The sequence below is a fragment of the Mixophyes fleayi genome, chromosome 1 (genome assembly GCF_038048845.1).
Source record: "Mixophyes fleayi isolate aMixFle1 chromosome 1, aMixFle1.hap1, whole genome shotgun sequence".
In the NCBI taxonomy this organism is placed as follows: domain Eukaryota; kingdom Metazoa; phylum Chordata; class Amphibia; order Anura; family Limnodynastidae; genus Mixophyes; species Mixophyes fleayi.
Genome location: NC_134402.1, coordinates 354,843,407 through 354,867,511, shown reverse-complemented (window position 1 = coordinate 354,867,511; position 24,105 = coordinate 354,843,407). Strand labels below are relative to the sequence as shown.

The following is a 24,105-nucleotide window of genomic DNA, read 5'->3' as shown; positions in this document are numbered from 1 at the left end:
TGCCCCAATTGTAAAGCGCTACGGAATATGTTGGCGCTATATAAATAAATGATGATGATGATGATCACAGTTATCTGATTGTAAGCTTGCAAGCTGGCCTTCCACTTGGCAACGGGTTCGGTATGGTTTTTTGGTTCTGAAAAACCCGACATCCACTTTACCTACAAATAAAAACCGCAAGAGTTAAAAAGCGATGGCAATATTAATAACCCTGCACTTCTGTTTCCTGTCATCGCAACTTGTATTCCTCTGATTTTAAAGCGGCAATGTCGGGTTAAGTGTTTAAACACTTAACCTACATTGCCGTTTTAAATTCAGAGGAATACAAGTCGTGATGACAGGAAACAGAAGTGCAGGACAGCTCTTCAGTCCAAATCAGTTGAGGTCAGCATTTTCCCTCATCGATGATCTTCAGAGTCACTTTAAAGGTAAGTCTATTAATATTGCCATCGCTTTTTAACTCTTTCGGTTTTTATTTGTAGGTAAAGTGGGTGTCGTAATGGTGGTAATCGTATTAACGATTACCACCGTTGACAACACTAGGCCCTCTTGGAAAATCAGGCTTTGGACCAGGGGTCCATGGTCGGTGCCTTCTGGGCAAGTGGAGAAGGCAGACCTGTCGATGTGGGAGAAGCTAGTGGGATTCCAAGATTCTTAAACATGGTAAGACCTTCTTCAGGTGTTTTAACTCTAAGGGCTAGATTTACTAAACTGCGGGTTTGATAAGTGGAGATGTTGCCTATAGCAACCAATCAGATTCTAGCTGTCATTTTTTATAACATTCTACAAAATAATAGCTAGAATCGGATTGGTTGCCATAGGCAACATCTCCACTTTTTCAAACCTGCAGTTTAATAATTATACCCCTAAGAGTTACTCCTTCGTAGGTAAACAGGAGCTGAAACAGATAGCCTCAGTTGTAGCGGATTCTATTATTCATGAATGCTTTTGTGATATTGATGAGGTTCCTCCTTTTGAAAGGTCCACATCTTGAAATATCTGCAGATTATGGCCTGAATAGGGGATATCTGGTGAATTTTGGGTCGAGGAGATGAATAGTTCCTTGATTCTGTAGAAATGGAAGCGCACCACTACATATATTGGGTGCTGGTCAGCAGGTGTTTTAGATCGCAATGCAGGGTCAAGCTGAAATTCTGAGGAACATTTTTATGCCAACATTATTCCGGCAAGAGCAATTTTCAATATTTTCTAGATAGTCTTTCATGGCCTCCATTTCTTGACAGACATCTGTCAGTTCTTGATACATGCAAAAATGGGTATCTGTGTTTCTTTCAGGATAAGTGTCTGATGGCTGACGAATATAAAGTAAAGTGAGGGCAAGGGGATTACAACCCTCCCAGATACTGGATAGTTTAGAAGGATTCGCCAGACGTCTGAAAATGTTGATTTTTAAATCTGAGATGTAATAATTCAAATAGACCAAAATGCTAATCTGTAGTGCGTTATATAAGAGAATCAAAATAAACTAAAAATAATATTGTACATATCAGTGCACTGATCATTAACAGAGTATAGAACAGAATCACAATCACAATAAACTGCCAGCCGGCACCATCTTGTCAGAAGTTCGTCGGTGGAGTAGAGAGAGGACGTCTTGGGACGTCCGGAGCGGCGGATCAAGAGAAAGAAGACGCTGGAAGTGGCAGGGTGCCCTTGTCAGGGCAAGGAGCTACCCTGCCACTCACAGAGACGTCGGCGGGAAGCCCTTGTCAGGGCTAAGAGCGCCCCCGCCCAGAAGAGAGGAAGAGGGCCGCGCCGGAGACGCCGGCGGGGAGCCCTTGTAAGGGCTGAGAGCGCCCCGCCCTTAGAGCAGCTGGAAGAGGCGCCGCCGGCTGGAGGGTCTGGAAGACCCGGCGGAAGAAGGCTGCGAGTCGAGCTGAGTTTCCTGCGCAGAGCAGGTAAGTATATTCAGCATTAATTCGGGCACAAGGCCCGTGGCACAAGATAGGGGCATAAGGCCCAGGGAACTGGACATTAGGCCCTTATAGGTAGTGGGCTGGTAGCCCAGAGTGTTATAAGGGCACAAGGCCCTAGTTAGTTAGGGGCTAATAGCCCATAGTGTATAAAGGGCACAAGGCCCTTGTGGATAGAGGCCTAGAGGCCATAGTGAGGAAGGCCACAAGGCCTAATTAGGCAGGGGCTAGTGCCCCTAGGTCACAGGGCACAAGGCCCTAGTTAGGGGCTGAAAGCCCGTAAGTAAAAGGGCACAAGGCCCTAGTGAGTGGGCTCAGAGCCCAAGGTAGAGAGGGGGCTAAGGCCCATAGGCAGAGCACCAGGCTCTGTAATCAGCTGGGCAGAGAGGCCCATGGTGTAGGGCATAAGGCCCTGGTTGTATTCAGCGGCGTGAGAGCCCTGTGAGTGTAGGGCGCGGTCCCGTGTGAGCGAGGTGCGTACACTAAGAGGAGTAAGGTAACAGTAGAGCAGAAGGCTCCTGTTGGTGCTGTAGCAACCGGCTGGTTAGCTAGCAGTTGTGTACTCTTGTGATTAGCTTGCCATATACTGTATTATTGTTTTATTCTGTCTGTGCGGCAATGCTTTGTATATTGTATTTTGGTGTGCTGCATATTTCTTTCCAGGTGCAAGACGTCAGGCCCCCATTAAAGGTAGGCTCTTGTTTCCTGTTGTTTTCCTGTACTAACCTGTGCTGTGGGGACAAGTGTAGTTACCAGCTAACACATAGCCAGGGAAAAAACCACACGTAGTCTTCCCGTCCCGTAGGTCCCTGGGGTTACGCTGGTTTCCAGAGGGGGTGATTGAGAATCTCAGTGGCAGTGGCGCTTCTCATTGAATGTCGGGCGTGACGTCATCACGTCCGACATATTCAATGAGATGCGACAGGAAAGAAGAGGTGCCGCCGGATTGGTAAGTTTTTTTGTGTTTTTTTTTCTTCCTGGCCACGGCACCCCTGTGAAGAAAGAAGTCCAAGTATGGTAAGTAAAGAAAGGGAAGGAGGTGGCAGAGTGTGGATGAAGGCGGGCACAGAGTGTGTGGATGAAGGCGGGCACAGAGTGTGTGGATGAAGGCGGGTACAGAGTGTGTGGTTGAAGGGGGGCACAGAGTGTGTGGATGAAGGGGGGCACAGAGTGTGTGGATGAAGGCGGGTACAGAGTGATCGTGAAGGGGCACAGTATGATGATTTTTGCACATGTTGTTTTATTTTGTTTGATCTTATTCCTCTTAATATTAGCTGTAAATTATTCTTCGACAGAAATATAAATGAAAAAAAATACAAAAATATTCTTTTCCTTTGGATTTATGTATATTATTTTTGCAAACAACTTACTAGGTATTTCTGTCCTGACCTAAATACTTATTACGTTATTTTGACCCAACTACTTATAAAATGCGATTGCTCGGTAATTACATTGGAGGGGTGCCTTGAAATAATTATGGAGACTCTAAGGGTGCCGCAAACTGAAAAAGTTTGGGAACCACTGCTCTATGGGGATTTCCCACTCAGTCATGGAGATTCCGCGTGTCCCCCTGCTATAGTGCCACCCACCCTAAGGTTGGTTTGCCTAGTGTTGAAAATCGGGGGGACCCCACGCAAATATTTCCCCGATTTTCACGTAACCAGCAGTAGGCTGGCAGCACTAGAGGTAATATTTGTACACATTTGACAGCTGCCGGACTTCCGGCTGTATAGACAGGGCAGTGTAACAGTGATGAAACACAGGAGAGTTAGCTAAAGACAGGAGTGTTTGACATCCCAGCAAATCGCCAGAGATGACCATCGATTTTTAAGATTGGAGTAAAAATCACAGTTTAATACATCTGGCAACTTTGTGATTAAAATCACGGGTGATTTACCGCGATTTTAAGGGGCATATTCAATTGTCGGTGGAAACGCCGAAAATCTCGCGCTCGTCGCACTATTACCGTTACTACAGTAATTAATAGTGCGCGTAAAAACCGTTAATACGGTAATTTTCTCGCTGGATTTCAGCTTGCAGCTCGCTGAGCCGCGAGCTGAAATCCAGCAGTAATAGTTTTTCCGCGGCGCGGAAAACAAACAATTGAATATGCCCCTAAAAGTGCTGAAAAAATCCAACCTTGATACATTTACCCCTCGGTGTTCATATTGTGGTTGCCGACTCTTTTATTAATTGGTGTGAATAATGATCCCTTTTAAATCAAATTCAGTATATTAAGTGCAGCTGGGAGGTGAGCAGGTATTACATATACAATTAAATAACATCCTCCGTGTATTCACTACAGCCTCAATCACACAGATGTTTCCTTTACATTACCCGGATGAAGGATTCTCCTCTTTGGCCAATATGGTTTAAGATGCATTTTTTTCTGCAGCCAATCAGATATCTGTAAAGGGGAATTTAAAAATACGGTTATTGTGTAATGGGCGGGGCAGAGCAGTGGGCGTGAAAACAGGGCGTCTAATTTTAACCAATAGGAAATCCCGATCTCTTAACAGACAGTGCTTCGAGCAATCACCGGAGAGGTGGGCGGTGATGTTTGCGGCACGGCGTTCTAGTGAGAACGTGGGGATTTAAATTTCATTGTCGCACCGCGGTGAGTCTGGTGATTACCGTCTGATCGGTTCCTCTCCCCGCACGTCTATTCTCTGCAGGATTGTCCTCATCTGCTCCGGAGACATCATGGGTAGAGGTAATTATTGTGTATGTCATTGTTGTGGCGGTACCATTACATGGATACACTAGATTGTAACCAGGGTAGGATGTTTGATTACTGCCAGCTTGTTAATGGGAATCGTTTGCAATACTTTCCCACACATTCCGGGAGACTCACGGAGGAGCATGCAAACCTCACGTATCCTGCCCCCCTCTAGGATCTCCTGGGGGGGTTAGAAAGTTGGCAAGTATATTGTAAGTGTTTTACTAACGCACAATGCTTACAAATTCTTCCCAATATATTAACTCTGTGGTTTAAGCCTTGTACTCTCAATGTATAAGTTGTGTGTGTGTGTGTGTGTGTGTGTGTGTGTGTGTGTGTGTCAGATGCATTCGATACTACATTTATCAGCATGGTCCTGCCCACTCAGTGTTTACGGAGTTGGGTAGATCTTGAAGATGCAGTTTGTATAGTTACCAAGGAGAGGTGTACTACAAGAAAATGGCTGCTGCTTTCCAGTAATCAGATGGAGTCCTTATTCTTCTTCCTCAGGATAACTGGCCAGTCAGTTTGTCCTGCACACAGAATATAAGAGTGAGGTTCAGCTCTAGATTTATACTGTATACAGCATATTCCCTTTATTTAATAATATAACGGGGGCAGAGTTACCTAGTCTTCTGGGTTTCCCAGGAGACCTCCTTGCAAGGTAAGATAATCTCCAGGATCTGCAATGTGCCACTGAACTGCCAGGAGGCACGACAACATCACTTGTGATGCAATGTGAAGGTCTGATCCCCATGGATGAAGATGGATGTGTCCCTTGGGTGGAGCAGAGCACATCACATTTAGTGGTGCATAGGTGTTCTTGGCACAGTCTACTTGACTTATTTTTCAAAAGTAGACATAGATGCTTGCACTCTTCCAGGAGAATTGGGAGTCTCGGAGGTCTTGCCATAACTTGGAAGTTTTGTGAACATTCCGTCAGAGTACCCAGCTATGACTGCCACCTACTCACACTATTTTTTTGGACTGAAGTAATATGCATTGGCACATACTATACCAAAATAAGTTTGTCAAAATATGTGTTAACAAAAAAGTAGTAAAAACATGTGTATACATCATCCTCTATTTATTTATACACACATATATATTCATGTATCTTATTAATTATGTAAGCACGCAACAAACCTTCAGTATTGACACATACTTCTAGCAGTGAGAGGGTAAAGTATTTGGCCAAGAGTGACACACCATGCTTAGCCAGTCAAGAAAACAAACACATGGCACTGCCCTAAACCTGTCTCTTAAACTAAAAGTGTGTGGTTTGTTTTTTTCGCGGCATTAAATTATGACAAAACAATACATTCAACACACTTCAAAGAGCTGCATTACCACCTAGGTATTGAGATTCTCATCTCTCTTGCTGGCGCCTTCAGGACTGCTCTGTGCATCAGGTTTTTCTATGGTTCCAATGTCCCTCCTACACCCCTGGCAAAAAAACCAGGGATGGAGTGGGGGACCAATCACAAGCCACAATCAAGAGCTTGTGGATTATAGCAGTTCATCCAGTTTATATCCCCCCCCCCCCCCATTCCTTCTCAATCTGTTACCACTTCAAGTTGGCTTAATTTGCCAGCTCTTTATTATAGAAGTGCCACAGCCCTGGGAAAAATGGCAGCATGTAATATTAACCTGGGATGGGGCACATAAGAAAAATATTTTATGAAGATGGTACTGCATCTTTACAGTCCGAATTGAAAGTAATTTTGCATAGAGCACAATGTTATGACTGTTCTATGATTGCTTCAGGTTTAAAGCCTCATACTCCCAGGCATCAATTTCATGCATTGTTCTAGTATTTTTAACACTAGTACAACACACCCAAACCGGTTTGGAAAATGCTTCCAATCCTATGCCTGCTCACTATGTTGCTCATGTTTGGTGGCGGTTTTCTGAATGCTGCCTGTGCCATTCAATGTGTTTAGTCTACCACAAGTTAAATGCATTGGCGTCATTCGAGTGGCTTCCTAATGCAAGTAAAGCAACTGCATTATTAAACATGGAGTACCTAGCATAAGTGTTATGTGCATGGAAACAGGCTATTATGTAATAACATAAAAGTGACATTAACCTGTAGAAACTCCTATATAAAATATCTTGCATTTGAATTCACATCACTCCTATTTAGAGAGCAGTAATGCCACATGACTGTTTAAAATTCTTCTGATATATCAAGTAAAATTGGCAAAAAGGAAACGGATATGACAATTGCCTCATGCAAGCAAACTTGTATTCAAAACTAAGGGGCATATTTATTATCCACTGCATTTTAAACACTATTAATTTTCAATCCTTATTGCAAAGATAAGTAGTGAAATTTCGTAACCATTTATTAAGAATCTTTGCTGGAAACGGCAGTCACGAAAAACTGCTGTTCCTGTGAAAACCACTCTTATGACCTCTGTCGCAAAGAGGTCACCTTTGCGATAGTGACCAGAGTGGAGAGCAGGTAAATTGCGGTGAGGGATATGAAAATCCCTCTACTGCAATGCTCTCCCCATAGGCTTTAGTTGGCGTTTACCATTGGACACAAGTTCTGAAAGTCAGATTTTCAGAACTTGTTAGATTGTGCTGAATAGCAATCCCTATAGATCTCTATGGGGACTGCCTTTGAGTTTGAAGAAGGCAAAGCAGCAGATATCTACGATATTTGCCACAATGTCCTATTAATGAATATCAATGCTACGTGAACTGTTTCATAAATAGGCCCATAAAACTTATGTATTCCATGAAATAATGGACACTCTACTGGAAGCTTTTAAAGATTGACTTCTATAATGTTTGTATATGCTCGCTCACACATGAGTTACATGTAAGTATGTGGTTTAATTTTGTTATTTTATTTGCAAGTCATACTTAATATTTTCTTAATTGAAAGCGGTAATGTGCTTTCACATTTATTTTTCTTGAATTCTACATGTAGATAGGAATGGGTGTCATGATTGAGTGCTGTAATGTTGGTTCCAAACAATACTAAGGGCTAGATTTACTAAGCTGCGTGTTTGAAAAACTGGGGATGTTGCCTATAGCAACCAATCAGATTCTAGCTTTCATTTATTTAGTACCTTCTACAAAATGACAGCTAGAATCTGATAGGTTGCTATAGGCAACATCCCCACTTTTTCAAACCCGCAGCTTAGTAAATCTAGCCCTAAGTCTCAATAATTGGACATGGGACAAGGCATTGATAAGATAACTTTTTATTAAGCGAAGTTATGAATGCTTTGCACTACTCTCAAACTGGTAGTTGTATAAATGTACAATAAAATGTTTATTCAAATAATCTGTTGAAATTAATGTCTGGTATTAATTGAATAACTCAAAATATTTAAATGAAGTCCCATAATGTGTGACATTAGAGGGGTATTTGGCTATCAAGCAATTAATGTATGTTAATGTGTTTGAGGCAATTTAATGGGGTTGTCTTCCTTCTAGTTTACTTTGATTTTATTGTATATCTGCAGGAGGTAATAAGCAATACAGGTAACCTTCCATTCTGGTGATGGTGTAAACTAGATGAGTACATATTCCCCAACTTTTCTATGTAATTTATGTTGCACAGTGAAAAACAAATGGCAATGGTTTTTGATCAATTCCTTGGTAGGGCCCAAACAACTAGCATTCCCGATGTCAATATATTTTAAAAAAAACTAGCAGGATCTTCTGGAATACCAGTGACCATGATATAGATATGACTGATCATCAGATGACTTGATAAACAGGCTGGTCACAAAAGTCCCACATGTGTAGCTACAGTGGACATAAGTCATTTTGTGCTTGGACTGAATGACTGTGGGCAGCTTCAGACATATTGTATTTGTGAACATTAATATTTTTTTCTGAACAGAGTATTAGTGAGCATAAGCATAGATATTGGTAAACTGGCCAATATTTCAGCTTATGTGGACTGATAACGTTACAAGATAATGACTTTAATTTTTTTATTTTTTTTTCTCGAGCATGAAATAGCTGGGTCTCTATTTGGTGTCTGGGAAGGCTATTTATGCTGGGATTTAAAATGATTTTGGTATCCAGACCAACGCACCTGAGAGACAAGGAAATGTTGGTTGTTGAATACACTGAGAGATGAGGCTGAAGTAAGCTTCTTATTCAGAAAACGTTATTTGTAAAGGATTAAATCAACTTGGATCACTGATACAATATTGTACTAACACTAAGGCATCAAATCAGGTGGCAAATTGGGCACATTCACTATATTTTATAATTCTGAGTAGCTGCTACTTATCCAAATGTTATAGCAGTGATCCAAGTTGATTTAATCTTTTAAAAATAAAGCTTTCTGAATAAGAAGCTGGTTCAATATGAACTAACTTCAGCCTCGTTTCTGAGAGTCTCTTCCGATGTAAGGGGGCTAGAAGGACATTCCCTTTGCTGAAATGGCTCTTAACTTCCTGCTTTAGTGCCCTGATCAAATGTGCCTGGTGTAACTATTCTGCTGTTCAATGAGTGTAAAGTTACCTATGGCATTAACAGTGTCCCTGCTTTTTGGCTCATTTTCATCCACTCAGTATAAAAAGATTTGCTCTTTTAATGGGTTCACTCTGATTACAACAGTGCTGGATCTTTCAGTTTGGTTGTTAGTCGCAAGGTGTATAATACAGGAAGCATGTCGTAGACTGCACACTTCTTTATAAATGAAAACCTAATTCGGGACAACGTCGGTTTCCCAGTTCCCTATGCTGTGTGTTTATGATCGTGTTGAGGAAATGGCCTTAGCGGAGGTCGGCTGCAGAGTGTGACAGGGGCTGGGTCTGGGAGGCCGGCTCTCCCAGCTGTCGCTCTTCTCCTCCCAGTCCCTTTAAAGATGGCGGCGCCAGGCCCCATCACCATCTGCTGACCGTCCCCTCTACACCAAACACAAACAAACTCAGCCTGTCTGTCTCCTAGGAAAGAAAATGTCCAAACCCAGCGACGGAAGAAGTGGGGACGCACCGGAAACCTGTCGAACCGGTGGTACCAATGAGAACAACCCGAAGATGAACGGGGTCGGTGGGCTCGTAGGTTTTACTTATTCTGTTTAACGAGAACTTCTTCTTAATCCCCCATTTGTTTATCGATGACCAACGGGCGCCCCCTACTTGCACTCTGTCATATAATATCTCTTTGGTAAACTTGTTTTGCCTTTTATGAATCGGGCTTTCCCAATTTACTATAATTGACATTATTTGCAGTGATGTTGAGTGAGTATATCTGTATATATTGCTGTGTTGTTAAGCTGACTAGTCAGCTGTTTAGAATTCTGAGGTTAAATGAATTTAGAAAATCAATCAGAACAGTTATTGGATTATTACTGTTTAACATTTGACACTATTAAGTATTGTTCTCCACTGTGCAGTAACTTCACCAGTATTAAAGGTTGTTTGAAAACACTTACATTTAGACCAGCAATATGGAATTTTTGTAGTGTTATTTGCCAGTTGACAGAATTTTAATATGTAATGAATGTATCCCAATATGTTTAGGTGTAATTCTCTGCATACTGGCAGGTAGATCATCATCATCACCATTTATTTATATAGCGCCACTGATTCCGCAGCGCTGTACAGAGAACTCATTCACATCAGTCCCTGCCCCATTGGCGCTTACAGTCTAAATTCCCTAACATACACAGAGAGAGAGAGATACTAGGGTTAATTTTTGATAGCAGCCAATTAACCTACTAGTATGTTTTTGGAGTGTGGTAGGAAACCGGAGCACCCGGAGGAAACCCACACAAACGCAGGGAGAACATACAAACTCCACACAGATAAGGCCATGGACGGGAATTGAACTCATGACCCCAGCGCTGTGAGGCAGAAGTGCTAATCACTTCGCCACCGTGCTGCCCATTACACACTTTATTGTATTTGATCTCCATATTATCTGTATAGCAGCACATATCAATAACTATTCACTCCCATATCATCACCATCATTTATATAGCACCAGCAAATTCCGTAGCGCTTTACAATTGGGAATATATCTTTAAACAGCTGCTCAGTGTAGAGCATCAGTTTTGTGAGATTGCTATAACAGCAAAATAATAGAATCTGCAACATCATAATCTTGTAGGGTATATAGGGTCTCTCTTGTAACGTGTTATAATTTGTATTCTATCTGCAGGATCTGGGGCATTTAGCTCAGTCAAAAATCTACGCTTACATGAGCCCTACTAAATTCCCCTGTGCACGCCCTCCGCTTCAAGAAGAAAACTCTGCCTCACACCATGAGGGTAAATGTCTGGGGAAAACCACTTCAGATGCTCACAAAAAAGCAGAAGGTAAGGACCAAGTACTTCTCTCTACATAAATACAAGTCATTTGTTTTATACTACAATCCAGGGTTTCTTTAGGTGTATCTTAACATAAGAGCTGATTACCAAATTACAAAAAAACTTACACCTTGATAACATAAGGAAAAGCTTTGTTTTTTGATTTTTTTTTTTTTAAATTGCATTGTATCTTTTTTATTTTTTTTATTTTAAACAATCCATTTTAGAAATCCTGAATAAATGATGTGAGGAACAGGATCTGCTGGGTAGTATAATTGGCAGGTTACGAGCTAAAGTGTTTATGCCTAACCCTCCATTAGGTCTGTAAATGTTTGTAACAGCTTTTCATATTTGTTTGCTTAGACTAAAATGTGTTCTTGGTTACATGTCCCAAAAGAGATGAGTCGCCTTTTCTAATTTGAAACTGAAAAACTAATGGTGGTTTTATTACAGGTCAAAAAAAAGTCTTGAGGAAACAAAATATTAATTAGAATTTGCCATAAATGACTATACTCCCAGTATAACTCGGTGACCAGAGACACAGCTGAGGGGCAACATAGGCTAAATAACAGTCTTAAAGGAAATGTGATGACTGTTATTTGCCGGCTGGGTTAGTTTATGGATTGGCATGATTGTCTCAACTAGTGTTTTAGTCCTCAAGCGCTTTACCTGTTGGGTGCTTCACTATTGCAAGCAGGCTAGTATATTGCAAATTGAAACTCTATATCTCATGGACAATGTTTAAGTGGTAACTTCTACCTTTTTTAAAATATTTATTACCCCATCACCATTCCATTTTTTTTTTTTTTTTTTTTTTTTTATGTAGTCTTTTCCTGACCATACTTTCCCGATTAGACAATAAAGCTGCAGTCTTGGGGGCATATTCAATTGTCGGCGGGATCGCCAAAAATTCCGCGGTCCGCGCACGATTACCGTTATCACGGTAATCGTGCGCGGAAAAACAGTTAATGTGGTAATTTACTTGCTGGATTTCAGCTCGCAGTTCCCTGAGCCGCGAGCTGAAATCTAGCTACATTTTACCGGTATTAACTTTCATAGTTTTTACGCCGCGGAACTTTTTAAGAATTGAATATGCCCCATGGAATTTAATTCAGGCGCCATTAGGGACAATGTAACAGCTGACTCCTCTGATCATGATTTCCCTGCAGAAAATATTAATATTACATGGAGTAATCCTGCTTGTTTAAAGGGGCTCTGGACACCGCGATGTCTTGTGCTCTTGACTGCAAGAGGTATTTAATTTACTTTTACTTTTTATGGCTGACACTTGAGATATAATATTTCACAGAAACCGTTCCTGTCCAGAAACAAACCATGTTGGACACCCAAAAGAAGTTGTTGCCATCTGGTGACGGGACGCCAGAGCTTCAGAAGATGGTCAAAGCAAAACCTAACAGAAGGAAGTGAGTGTGGATTGCATTGCTACAAATGTCTGTCTGCCTATAAATACAAACTTTCTTTTATGGTCTGGTTCATGTTCCCAATCATGGTCCATGATTTGCTCTGAGTATGCCCTAAATATAAATCCACAAGTGTCATTAAACCAGTTTATTTTTCAATAAATGCTATTCCTTTACCTTAAACAACAAACGATACTAGCTGTATTAAACTATAAGCTATGCTGTATTATTATAGTGAGCTTTTGCAGAATGCGTTTATTAAGAGATCTCCCCTCAGTTTGCCAAGGAGAGAGCCTCTAATGTAGTGGGCTTTGTATATGTTTGGCCCAGCTTGAGACTTCACTATTCGCTTTAGCCAGTTTCTTCCGTACCTCGGCAGTGCCGAGTAGTTTATTTGCAGAGTGCGCTAAATTACAGGATATCCCTCAGGCAAAGTGTCTCGGGGATTACACTGGTTCCTAGTGAGTTAATGGGCTGCAGTCTCTTAATTATTGGCTTGGCCAACACTAGTCTGCACATAGACCCTTGTTTTGCTCCACCTCCTATTGTTAGTGCAACGTAAACATTTATAGAATTTGAGTAGTTTCTTAATATATAATATTGCAGTTGAAAGCCTTATATTGTGGGTCTTCTCTTGGTTGGATTGTTCCAAGGTTTGGAAGTATCCCAGCTATGGCTGTAAATCGTCAGTTGAGAAGGACATAAATTGCTGAAGTGTCACAAACTGTTTGTTATCTAAGGGATATAAGTATAATAGTGTATGCTTCCCTCTAATGGTGGTAATGTATAAACATTATAGATTGTGTTGCTTATTTTCCAGAGTACAAGGAACAAAATCTCCTAACAGAAAAGTTACAGATTATTTTCCTGTTAGACGAAGCTGTAGAAAAAGCAAAAAGGATCTGGAGGTACCCAGCGACGGTGAAATACTCTTAACGCTATACATGCACCCTTGTAACTAACTGTGCTGATCACCTTTCATTTACTCTTTCAGTCTGAAGAAAAGCAGAGAATAGATGATCTAATTATAAGTGGCAAAGAAGAGGGATTGAAGGTAGTTGTGAAATTATTTTGTCTTGCTCATTATCGTCACTTGTAACAGACTTCTTTTGTAATAAAATTGGCTCTGGCAGTCCGCTTCTCTGCTTTCCGTATTGGTTATTATGCATATTCTATGAAAGCATAGTGGGGTAGAAATTGACTCAAACCATGTTCACAATGACAACGAATTGTAATACATGGATTTATATAAATATTTTAACAGACTTCTTATATTAAAACGTTATAGAACACTGCTAATATGTGTCATATCCAAGGACAGGTAAAATAACAGCTGGATTAATTCTGTAAGATTCGCTCAAATTTGCCCATGCGATGCAGAATTGTGGAGGTTTGTTTTTTTGTGGTGGAGAAGCTGGGGGAAGACTTGCATTGTTTGTTTGTTTTTTATTATACAGCAATAAGTTTATTCACAGGTTGCATAATAAGATTCCTTTTGTCCTTCTTGACCAGGTTGATATAATTACTGGCAAAGGTAGAGGGGTGATTGCAACTCGGAATTTCCAGCGTGGGGAGTTTGTGATAGAATACCATGGAGACCTTATAGAGATCACAGATGCTAAAAGACGAGAGGAATTCTATGCCCAGGATTCATCCACTGGCTGTTACATGTACTACTTTCAGTATCTAAACAAAACTTACTGGTGAGTGCTACACATGTTAGATACTTACTTAAAATGAAACGGACTATACAAAGTTAGCTTGTACACTTAGAAGTGATACATGGGTAACAGTGTCTGGCAAAATACATCTATAGCAGCAGGAAATGAGGAATAAGTGGTTTCAAAAGCAAGTAATTCATTTTGTTATCTGTTTGTAGTAAGCAAGCAGGCCCCATCCACTAAGGAACAGTGACATGGAATTTTAAATTAAAAACCAATAAGTGGTATTTCAACAAAATGGCCCTTGTGCTACAAATAGCCCTTATGACCTTTGTCATACCAGGATTTTGTATGCTGCTAGATAAAATCAATGAATGTCCCTTACTTAAATTGGATATCACTCTGTGCGGATAAGAGATCGTTATTACATTTGAATTATTGCCACATTGAGGTCTTGGCCATAGTGATCTCGCTAAAGCATAGTAACCTTAGACCTTTTGTATGCTCCACTAATATTGAAAACTGTCCTTTTGTTTAGACATTTGTGACTATCCCAGATATTGTGGGTAAACTCTACTTTTCAATTAGAGATGGGTCCTCTGTAGTTTTGCTCCCAACATTAAAACTTAATGCTAATGACTTCATTGTCCCTTCCAATAAGACCTTCCACTATTGCAGATCTCTTTAGGACATAGGACAGGTGAGAAGGTATGTTACTGAGTATGAGGTTTATTATTATTATTATTATTATTATTATTAATTTTTATTTATAAGGCGCCACTAGGTATCCGTAGCGCCGTACAGGGACATACAGAAATACGATACAGGGTGAGACAGCACGGTACAGTTAACAAAAAGCACAGTAACTCAGAAACTCAAAGTACAGCTAGATGAAAGGTGAGAGCCCCCAGCGGTGAAGCTAGAGGGGCAGAAGGGCAGGAGGACCTCACGGAGGAGACAAGGAGCTGGAGAGCAGAGTTAAGGTGGTGAACAGGAGGAGAGGAGGCCCTGCTCAAAGGAGCGTACAATCTAAGTGGAGGGTAGGACGGACAGAGACACAAGGGTGGGAGGAGGAAAGGGGGAGAACGCAGAGAGGGAGAGGGGGGAGAGGAGAATTACGAGGAGGGAGGCAGGAGGAGGGCAGGATAGGGAGGGCGGTAGGTGGGAGGCTGGAAGGAGGTCGGTTAGGTGGGGGACTGGAAGGCTTTGAGGAAGAGGTGGGTTTTTAAGGCCCGTTTGAAGCTGGACAAGTTGGGGGATGTTCTGATGGAGCAGGGGAGCTGGTTCCAGTGAAGGGGGGGCAGCACGGGAGAAGTCTTGGATTCGAGCATGGGAGGAGGTAACCAGGGGGGAGGTGAGGCGACGGTCATTAGCCGAACGCAGATGGAGCGTGGATGGAAATAAGGTTGGAGATGTAGGGAGCAGTGGAGTTGGAGAGGGCCTTGAAAGTAAGTGTGAGGAGCTTGAACACTATTCTGTAGGGGAAGGGGAGCCAGTGAAGGGATTGGTATAGGGGGGAGACAGAAGAGGAGCGGCGAGAAAGGAAAATGAGCCGAGCGGCTGCATTAAGTACAGAGTGAAGGGGAGCGAGATGAGTGCGGGGGAGGCCGGTAAGGAGGAGGTTGCAGTAGTCCAAGCGGGAGATAAGAGCGTGGACAAGAGCCTTAGTGGCATCTTGGGAGAGGAAGGGCCGAATGCGTGCGATATTCCGCAGCTGGAAGCGGCAGGATTTGGCGAGAGAGAGAATGTGAGGAGTCAAGGATGACACCAAGGCAGCGAAGTTGAGGAACAGGGGAAATAGAGGAGTTGAGAACAGAGATAGAAAGGTCAGAAGGGGAGGGGGAATGAGCGGGAGGAAAAACAATAAATTCGGTTTTAGCGAGATTAAGTTTGAGGAATCTAGAGGACATCCAGGAGGAGATGGCAGAGAGGCAGGCAGACACCCTGGAGAGGAGGGAGGAAGAGAGATCGGGAGAGGAAAGGTAGAGGTGCAGCTTCAAAATGTGTATTTATTAATTGGCTGTCCTCTAAACCTGTCGCCAGAGTCTTCTGGGTTCTCCCAATGGAAGAATTACTTTGTTTGTCAATAAACCTTGCAAATCTAGAGCTCTAAATTCCTTTTAGTATTTTGTTAAGTACAATAAATCAGCCATGTGAGACAATCTGTTTTGTTTTTTAACCATATATTGTTTTGTTCTTTTACACTTCTGATATTGACTGCATATTTATCTTCTGTTTTGCAGTGTTGATGCCACAAAAGAAAGTAACCGTCTAGGAAGGCTTATAAATCATAGCAAGACTGGAAATTGCCATACAAAGCTACACAACATTTGTGATGTGCCTCACCTAATATTGATTGCATCAAGGGACATAAGATCTGGGGAGGAGCTGTTGTATGACTATGGAGATCGAAGCAAGTCTTCCATTGAAGCACATCCATGGCTTAAAAACTGACTCTTTGTATGGGAAAAAAGGATTTTACACACTTCCATGTGAAATAATTTGGTTTTAAACCCCCCCCCCCCCCACTTGCTTCCATTAGCATATGCACAGATCACTTGAATTTAAATGCGGGCATACTTTTGAATCCTAATATTTTTATAATCCATTTTTTGTGTGTCTTTCATACAGGCAAAATCTGTGCTTCCCAAGCATGTAACAGACTTAGAGGCATCATATTTTTTCATTGTACAGAATACTATTTATCTCGCTGGTCAAAAAAAATAAAATATATATATATATATATATATATATATATATATATATATATATATATATATATATATATATATATATATATATATATATATATCCCTCCTCCAAAGTACTTGTTGGTGGGAAGTCAAATTTCCCAAAAAGACAATTTTCATAATACCATTAGCAGATGGGCTATTGGCTGAGCTGCCATCTGTAATGTATGTCAATGAAGCAATATGTTTATGGGTGATTAAGGCCATATACTGCAAATGTGTATCTTTGTTTTTGCCACACTACCTGGTATATAGTGGAGGAGGTCTGTTTATTTGACAGGGTAATCATGTTTAAAATTATATTCATAGCCACTAATCACTCCTGTTGGATAAGGTGTAAATTTCTTGTTCAACTATAAATTTTCTGCATGTTGAGGTTACATCTGTAAGGCCAAACTCCCAACTGGCCGACCACTTGTCCCAACATCTAAAAAGTACACTTTGGTTTTTTTTTGGGGGGTTTTTTGTGGTTTTTATAACCTCCCTCCCCCTTTCCGTCTTCCTGTACTGACCTGCAGCTATTCTTATACCCTTATCATGTGCTGTCCCCATGAAGCTGCTTTTTAAAGTGCTATGGATTTTGAGCTTACCGTTATGTTTTTCTGGGTGTCTGTGTAGCAGAGACCGGAAAAGTAGCATTGGTTTTTTACTATAATATAAATTTTTAAATGCCATTCTGTACCCTGCCCTGGCAGGGCCTGGCTAGAAATGTAATGCTGAACTAGATGTGTGAAACCTAATCCAGAATGTCATAGGTTGTTACGGTAAAAGTCCAGATTGCTCTAGTGAGGTGTTTTATGCAGTGAGTGTAAAATATCATGTGAAGATTTTTCTTTTTTATATATCGAAAGAATGATGATGCTGTGGAATAAATATTTATTGATTAAAATGGCAAGCACATCCTCACTAGTAATCTTATCTGGGCTTAACATTCGTTGTCATTGGAAGCAATCAACATGGTTTTTAGATCTGGTCAGTTACACAAGGGATTATGGCAGTGGATTCCAAACTTTTTCAGTTCAAGGCACCCTTGGGGTTTCCAAAAATTTTTCAAGGCACCCCTAAGCCAAAATAATTACCAAGTTGTCCCCCGCCTTGCTTACCATTGTCCCTGGCCGAGGCACCCCTGTGAGGTCTCCAAGGCACCCCATGGAGCCTAGGCGCACAGTTTGGGAACCACTGCATTACGGTCTAACACTTGGGATTTGTCAACTACTAATATTATGTTGAATGAATACAGGAGTTCTGGGCCTTTTTCTAAATAACTAGGGCTCAGAAGTTCCTAACTTGGAAATCTTAACAGCAGTTTGTTTTAGTGTTTTTGCTTCGGTAAAATGAGTATTCTGACAACAAAAATATTTCTCTTTTGAATTCAGTGGTAAATGTGGTCCTTGTGCCTTATTTGCTCTTCAACGGTACAATCAAAATATTTTCACTCTGAAAACATAAGCTTGAGAAAATCAAAGTGGACCCAGCACAGACAAAGTGGATGAATGCTTCATGTTTGTTAGGCACCGACCAGCAAGCAATCGCCTCTTCCAATTGGTATCTGATATAGAATGCAAAGAGTAGAAACTGCTTGTCTGGGGTTAGTGTGATGGCAGAATCAATTTAAAACCGATAAAAATAATGCATATTAAATATGTCCTATTATATAATCAAAAATAACTCATGGTTTTTTTTTATTTTTCTTGCTAATATTATAATATGAAGTAGAAATCTTACATAAGGAACATATATAAAAAGCTGTGTGCAACAGTCTCCATCACTGATGACATTAGTACAGTTATCCTGTTTTTAATTTTGCAGCAGCCATCTGCTTTGTTAGGCCTTTGTGTTTTCTTCCAGGTGAGTTTGGCATGATTGCACATGTTAAGTACAGACTACAGAAAATGTCTCCTGATGTGATATCTTTTAACGATTAAAAGAAGAAAAAAAATAAAAGTCCCGATCAACATGCTGATTCATGTATACACGCGAAACATGTTTTACAAGATTTACCTTTAGATCTGTGCTCTTCATCTGTCATAACCATCTGTTGAAAAGATCATGACTGCACACTCCATAGAGATCTATGGACACTGCTGGTCCTGAGTGCATACACACTGCAGAATTGGAACGACATCGTTGACTGAGATCTTTAGCTTCGTTTTTCAAAATCAAATGAAACGATACCATGAGCTTGGGAACGATAATCATTTGTCGTTGCAGTGTACACACTAATGCGATATTGTTTATTGTGTGATTGGGCTGAAAACCCTGTAGTGTGTATCCAGCCTTAGAGCAGGTCTGATAGTCCTATCTTTGCTCCTTGGTGACCTTGTCTGACCCCTTGTGCACACACTATACAGTTGACTGTTGCAGTGTTATCTCACTGTAAAAATTGTCTGTTTTTCTTCCTTTTTATTTGTCCTCCCTCTTGTTTTGTATGTGAAATGGTAGCTGCCTCCAGTTACAATAGCTTCAACATCACCACTTTATGTAATGTCTGTTTCTGAAAATAAGTCGTAGTATTTCTGTCTGATGCTGTCATGAGAATCTGCAAACAAATATATTGGTGACACTGACACCTGCACAACGATGCTCACAAAGTGTTATACCAGAAATAAACTTCTGTTTATTGTCAGGATGGCAAACGAGTCCCATACAAATGCCTCTAGCGCTTGACAAATCTATCATAGACCAGTTGTTTGTTAGATCAGCCAGCTTCTCTAGCACCAATCGCCCCACCCACAGGAAACGGAAGCATTTAACCGCAAAGCTACCCAGCTCTATCCTGACGGAAAACCCATGTCTGATTTGGATAGGAGTTCTGTTTGCCTGTCCTTAAGGACTCATCACAGCCACACCCTGGAGCCTGCTACTGCTAAACACACACGGTAAGTTACTTGCTTTGCCACAATATATCTCCTAAATAAGTTGAATGAGGATGCATCACACAATTTCTTTGCTTCATTACCACTAGTATTAATTATCTGTGCTTGTATGATGAATGTAGCAATGTGTTGGGGGTTTTTTTTTTGGTTTTTTTTTTTTTTTTTTATATCTGAGGACATTTGTCTTTTTAGCTATGTAAGGCTTGACTTATGTGACCACCTTCTGAGTGTGGGATGACAGTAACTACTCCTCCTTTTGAACATTGGGGATGCTGAGAGAGAGGTGGAGGAGCTATAATGTGTCCAGTTATATATTTGTCATGAGCTTACAGGTGTGGGGAGTATTGCGGTAGTAAAACAAGCTCAGGGGTGGGAGGGAAGTTACTATTTATCACTTGATTGACTAAAAGTTAGGAACGTTAGGTAGGCCAGATTCTACGGAGCTTAACTGGTGCCATATACAATCTATGGAGAATTTTAACCTACATTTGGACATTTTGAAAGATTGTCTCCTAGTCCGTCTGATAAATTTTAATCCAGGAGCCGATATGACCTTTGAGATAAAGGAAGCTGGGAGTGAGTCCATTGATCTACGTGGAGAAATTTCTAGAAGTCATGAGAGGGGAGCTGGGATTTTTCTTGGAGTTGGTTAGATTAGGAATTTTAAGGATTATTATGATCGTAGATTTGTACAGAGCCACAGTGCTCTGCAGCACTGTACAGTAGGGAAAACAAAGGCACACATAAAACAAGGGCAGACAAAATAAATGCAGACATGAAAACAAAGTGTATGTAGGACCCTGCTCATTAGAGAGCTTACATTCTAAGTGGACGAGGGCACAGCTGAAAGAAGAGGAGTGAGTGTGACCGCTGTAAGGGTGTATTAGTGTGACTAGTATAATCAAGGATAGGGTAAGCGTTAAAAAAAAAAAAAAAAATGGGTTTTTAGGAAAGCTTGATTGGGTGTAGTAGGGTATTCCATAAGTTTGGAGATCTTGTAGGTGTGGGTGAGAGGGGGTTACCAGAGACGAGGCACAGGTCAGAGGTAGATCTAAGAGGGCAGGAGGAGGAGTATTTTGATATGAGATGTGGGATGTATGAAGGGATGGTGTTGGTGAGGGCTTTGTAGGTGAGGGTTAGTCATTTTAATTGGATTGTGAATGACACAGGGATCCAGTGTAGGGATTTGCCAAATGGTGCAGCAGATGTGGGAGCGGTGAGTGAGGAAGATCAGTCTTGCAGCAGCAATTAGGATGGATTGAAGTGTTAGATATATGGGTGTCAGGAATGCCAGATAGCAGGAGGTTGCAGTAGTGCACACAGAAGATGATGCGAGAATGGATAAGCTTTTTGGTAGCATGTTGAGTAAGAAAAGGGTGTATTCTGGCAATTAGGTGGAATCGACAGGACTGGGAGAGGGTCTGGTTGTAAGGAATAAAGCAGAGGGTAGAGTCAAGTGTGACACCAAGGCAACAGGCTTTGGAGACTGAAGAAGTGTGGTATTATTGACAGTGAGGGAGATTTGAGGGGAAGTGATCATTCTGGCAGGACAGAAGATGAAAAGCTCTGTTTTGGATATGTTGAGCTTTAGGTAGCGTTGGAACATCCATGTGGAGATAGCAGAAAGACTGTTGGTTACATGAGATAGTACAGAAGGGGAGAGGTCAGGGGAAGAGATATATTTGGGTGTCATCAGCATAGAGGTGTTAGTGTGAGCTAATTAGTGCCCCAAGAGAATTAATGTACAATGAAAAAAAAGTAAAGGGCCAAGAACAGAGCCTTGTGAGACCACCAGATAGTGGAAGTGGAGGGGAGGATGTAGGTAGAAACACTAAAGGATTGATAGGAAGGTAACCAGGAAAGAACTGAATGCCAATGGAATGAAGGGTATGTAGGAGAAGAGGGTGATCAACAGTGTCAAAAGCAGCAGAGAGTATGGAGCAATGACTCTTAGACTTTGCAGTAAGCAGATCATCGATCGCTTTTGTGAGAGCAGTTCAGTGGAATGTTGGGGACGGAAGCCTGATTGCAGTGAGTCAAGAATAGAGTAAGAGAAAGTGAGACAGGTGTTTGTACATTAATCGATCAAGTTGTTTGGAGGCAAAAGGGAGGAGAGAAATAGGGTGGTAGTTGGAGAGAGAGAGGTTGGATTGAGAGATGTTTCTTTAGAATTGGTGAAATTAGTGGATGTTTAAAGGATGATGGAAATGTGCAAGTGGAAAGACAGGTTGAAGAGGAGAGCTAGAGGTGGGTATGTAGTGGAAGAGATGGAGCGAAGAAGTTTGGAGGGAACAGGGTCGAGGGGACGGGTTGTAGGGTGAGATAAGTGTAGAGACTGGTTTTCAGTTACTGGAGAGAGAATGAAGAATGGATTGTGGAGTGTAGGTGATGGTGAGTAGAGTGGGGGAAGTGTGTGGAATTTGACAAAAGGAAATATATTTTCAAAAGGTATTGATTTTGTCTATGAAGTAGGTGTCAAAATCATGAGCTGTGAGGGAGGAAGGGGAGGAGGTGCAGGTGGGCAGGGGGTGAGTTAGAGGCCTGGGATTAGATTACTCAGACCTAAGCAAGGCAGTCTTTCAGGTGGTTCTAAAGAGAAACAAATTAATACTATTTGGGGAACGCGGAACAACCTTTGTATATAAATTGGATCTAAACATTCAATCCTTAGCTAATGTGAATCTTTTTTTCTCGAAACCTCAAATTCAGCCCAATTTTGTCAAGCCATTAAATTTGTTGAGCATTAAAGAGTAATTACAATCTATGACATATTGAGCATTCAGGAGGATTTGAACTCCCAGATACTTTCTAGGTATGTTTTGCCAGTTGACTTTATATTTAATATATAAGTCTCTTTTTTTCATAGGATTTTTTTTTAACATTGTCATAGGTTCAAGAGGCGCAAAGTGATTTTGTCTCTTCAGGTGACAGTGGAAAGGTTAAGGTTTCCAAGAACAAGTTGATAGAATGCAAAGAGGGTTGGCAGATCACCTTGTGATTTTTAAGGTTGTAAAAGGTTGCAAACTGATTCACAATATCTAGAGGATTTGAGATTTTAATACATATGTTATTGAGGAGGCTTTTCACCCTATTTATTGCATTCCTCACTGTTTATCATAATCTACTTGACCTGTAACCTAAAGTATATAAAAAAAAATGGGTTGAGAAAGGCTATATCTCTCTTACTGGGTTAAAAGTTTTTTTAGTTGTTTTTCTAGATTATTTTGGCATTTTTATTTATTGTTAATGTGGCAGCTGCTTGGATTGGTGACCCTCTCATAACTGATTTAAGAGAACACCAGACTGTAAATATTGATGTGTCCTCTGGAGTGTTTGTAAGTAGGTAGAGGGTTACTTGTATGATTTGTTTTCCTTCTGTGTACAATAATATATATCAAGGAAATCTCTTTGGTTAGGGGGGTGAATTTTTGGTAAAGTGATCCCAAGTCCATAAGGAGGGGGGGGGGATTTTTGGAGAAGCCATGTATCAGAAACTAAGAGATAAACTAAAGTGGTGGTAGTTTTGAAGCTCATCTGAGGGTACAGTTTCAGGTTTGTCTGATATGATTGTGACGAGATTTATCTTCCACATCTGCTAATTTCTCTCTGATAGAAGTCATCTCATCTTGGAGAGTTTCATTAGGTCATTATGGGACGAGACTAGTTCTTCCATCTTAGGGGCAGATCCAATTCCGTGTGAGGTGCCACCAACATCGCCTTGATGTCCGGATGCGCACATTGCTGCCTATAATGGTAAAGAATTAACCACATCGAGACTATGAGGGAGAATCAATTCAGCACAATGTGTCTTTGCCTCGATGTGTCTCTGCAGACTCTTTCAAAGACACATTGTGCTGAATTGATTCTCCCCCACAGTTTCGAGAAATGCTGTGGCATAGAGTGCGGTGACCGAGGATCAGGCACTTTTAAAAATTTTCCTCCAAAAACATAATATTCTTCCCCTCTATACACTGGAAGCCAGATGACACCTTTTGGCATCCGACAGAGCAGGGCATTTAGATAATGGCTGTCATGGGCAGTCTTCTATTTTTAAACTTAAACTTTGGGGCGTATTCAATTGTTAGCGGTAACGCTGATAAACGAGCGCTCAAAAAATCTTACTGTTAATACGATATTTACTCGCGGAATTTCAGCTCACAGCCCCCTGAGCGGCGAGCTGGAATTTTGCGAGTAAACTACCGTATTAACGCTTTTTGCGCGCAATATTACCGTAAACGGTAATATTTTTTGAGCGCTCGTTTTTTAGCGTTAACAATTCAATACGCCCCTTTGTGTCTGTTTTGCAGTTCAGTCAGCTTTTCATTGTTCACTGCAGCATTGCTATGTACTTGTGTCATTGTGCACTGCAGCTATCCGCTCTATCTCTAGATTGCCTAGTAACCAATCAGGTGCTGGCGCTTAGGCGCAGTGTGTGAAGCGGAGGTTCAGCAGATG

The 24,105-nt window shown here is 41.1% G+C and overlaps 1 protein-coding gene across 3 annotated transcripts; it reads left to right on the top strand.

The window, feature by feature from the left end:
* The first annotated feature begins 4,518 nt into the window (after nucleotides 1-4,518).
* On the top strand, nucleotides 4,519-16,753 carry KMT5A (lysine methyltransferase 5A). Of its 3 annotated transcripts, none has more exons than XM_075177397.1 (8): nucleotides 4,519-4,647; nucleotides 9,580-9,677; nucleotides 10,795-10,951; nucleotides 12,252-12,366; nucleotides 13,184-13,271; nucleotides 13,358-13,417; nucleotides 13,876-14,066; nucleotides 16,268-16,753. In XM_075177397.1, the coding sequence occupies exons 1-8, from the start codon at nucleotides 4,638-4,640 to the stop codon at nucleotides 16,476-16,478; spliced, it is 930 nt and encodes a 309-aa protein (XP_075033498.1). In that variant the 5' UTR covers nucleotides 4,519-4,637; the 3' UTR covers nucleotides 16,479-16,753. The 3 variants fall into 3 exon arrangements, with proteins under 3 accessions (XP_075033498.1, XP_075033490.1, XP_075033507.1); XM_075177389.1 differs by having other exon boundaries at nucleotides 9,580-9,689; XM_075177406.1 differs by lacking the exons at nucleotides 4,519-4,647; nucleotides 9,580-9,677 and adding an exon at nucleotides 9,742-9,798.
* Nucleotides 16,754-24,105: the final 7,352 nt, after the last annotated feature.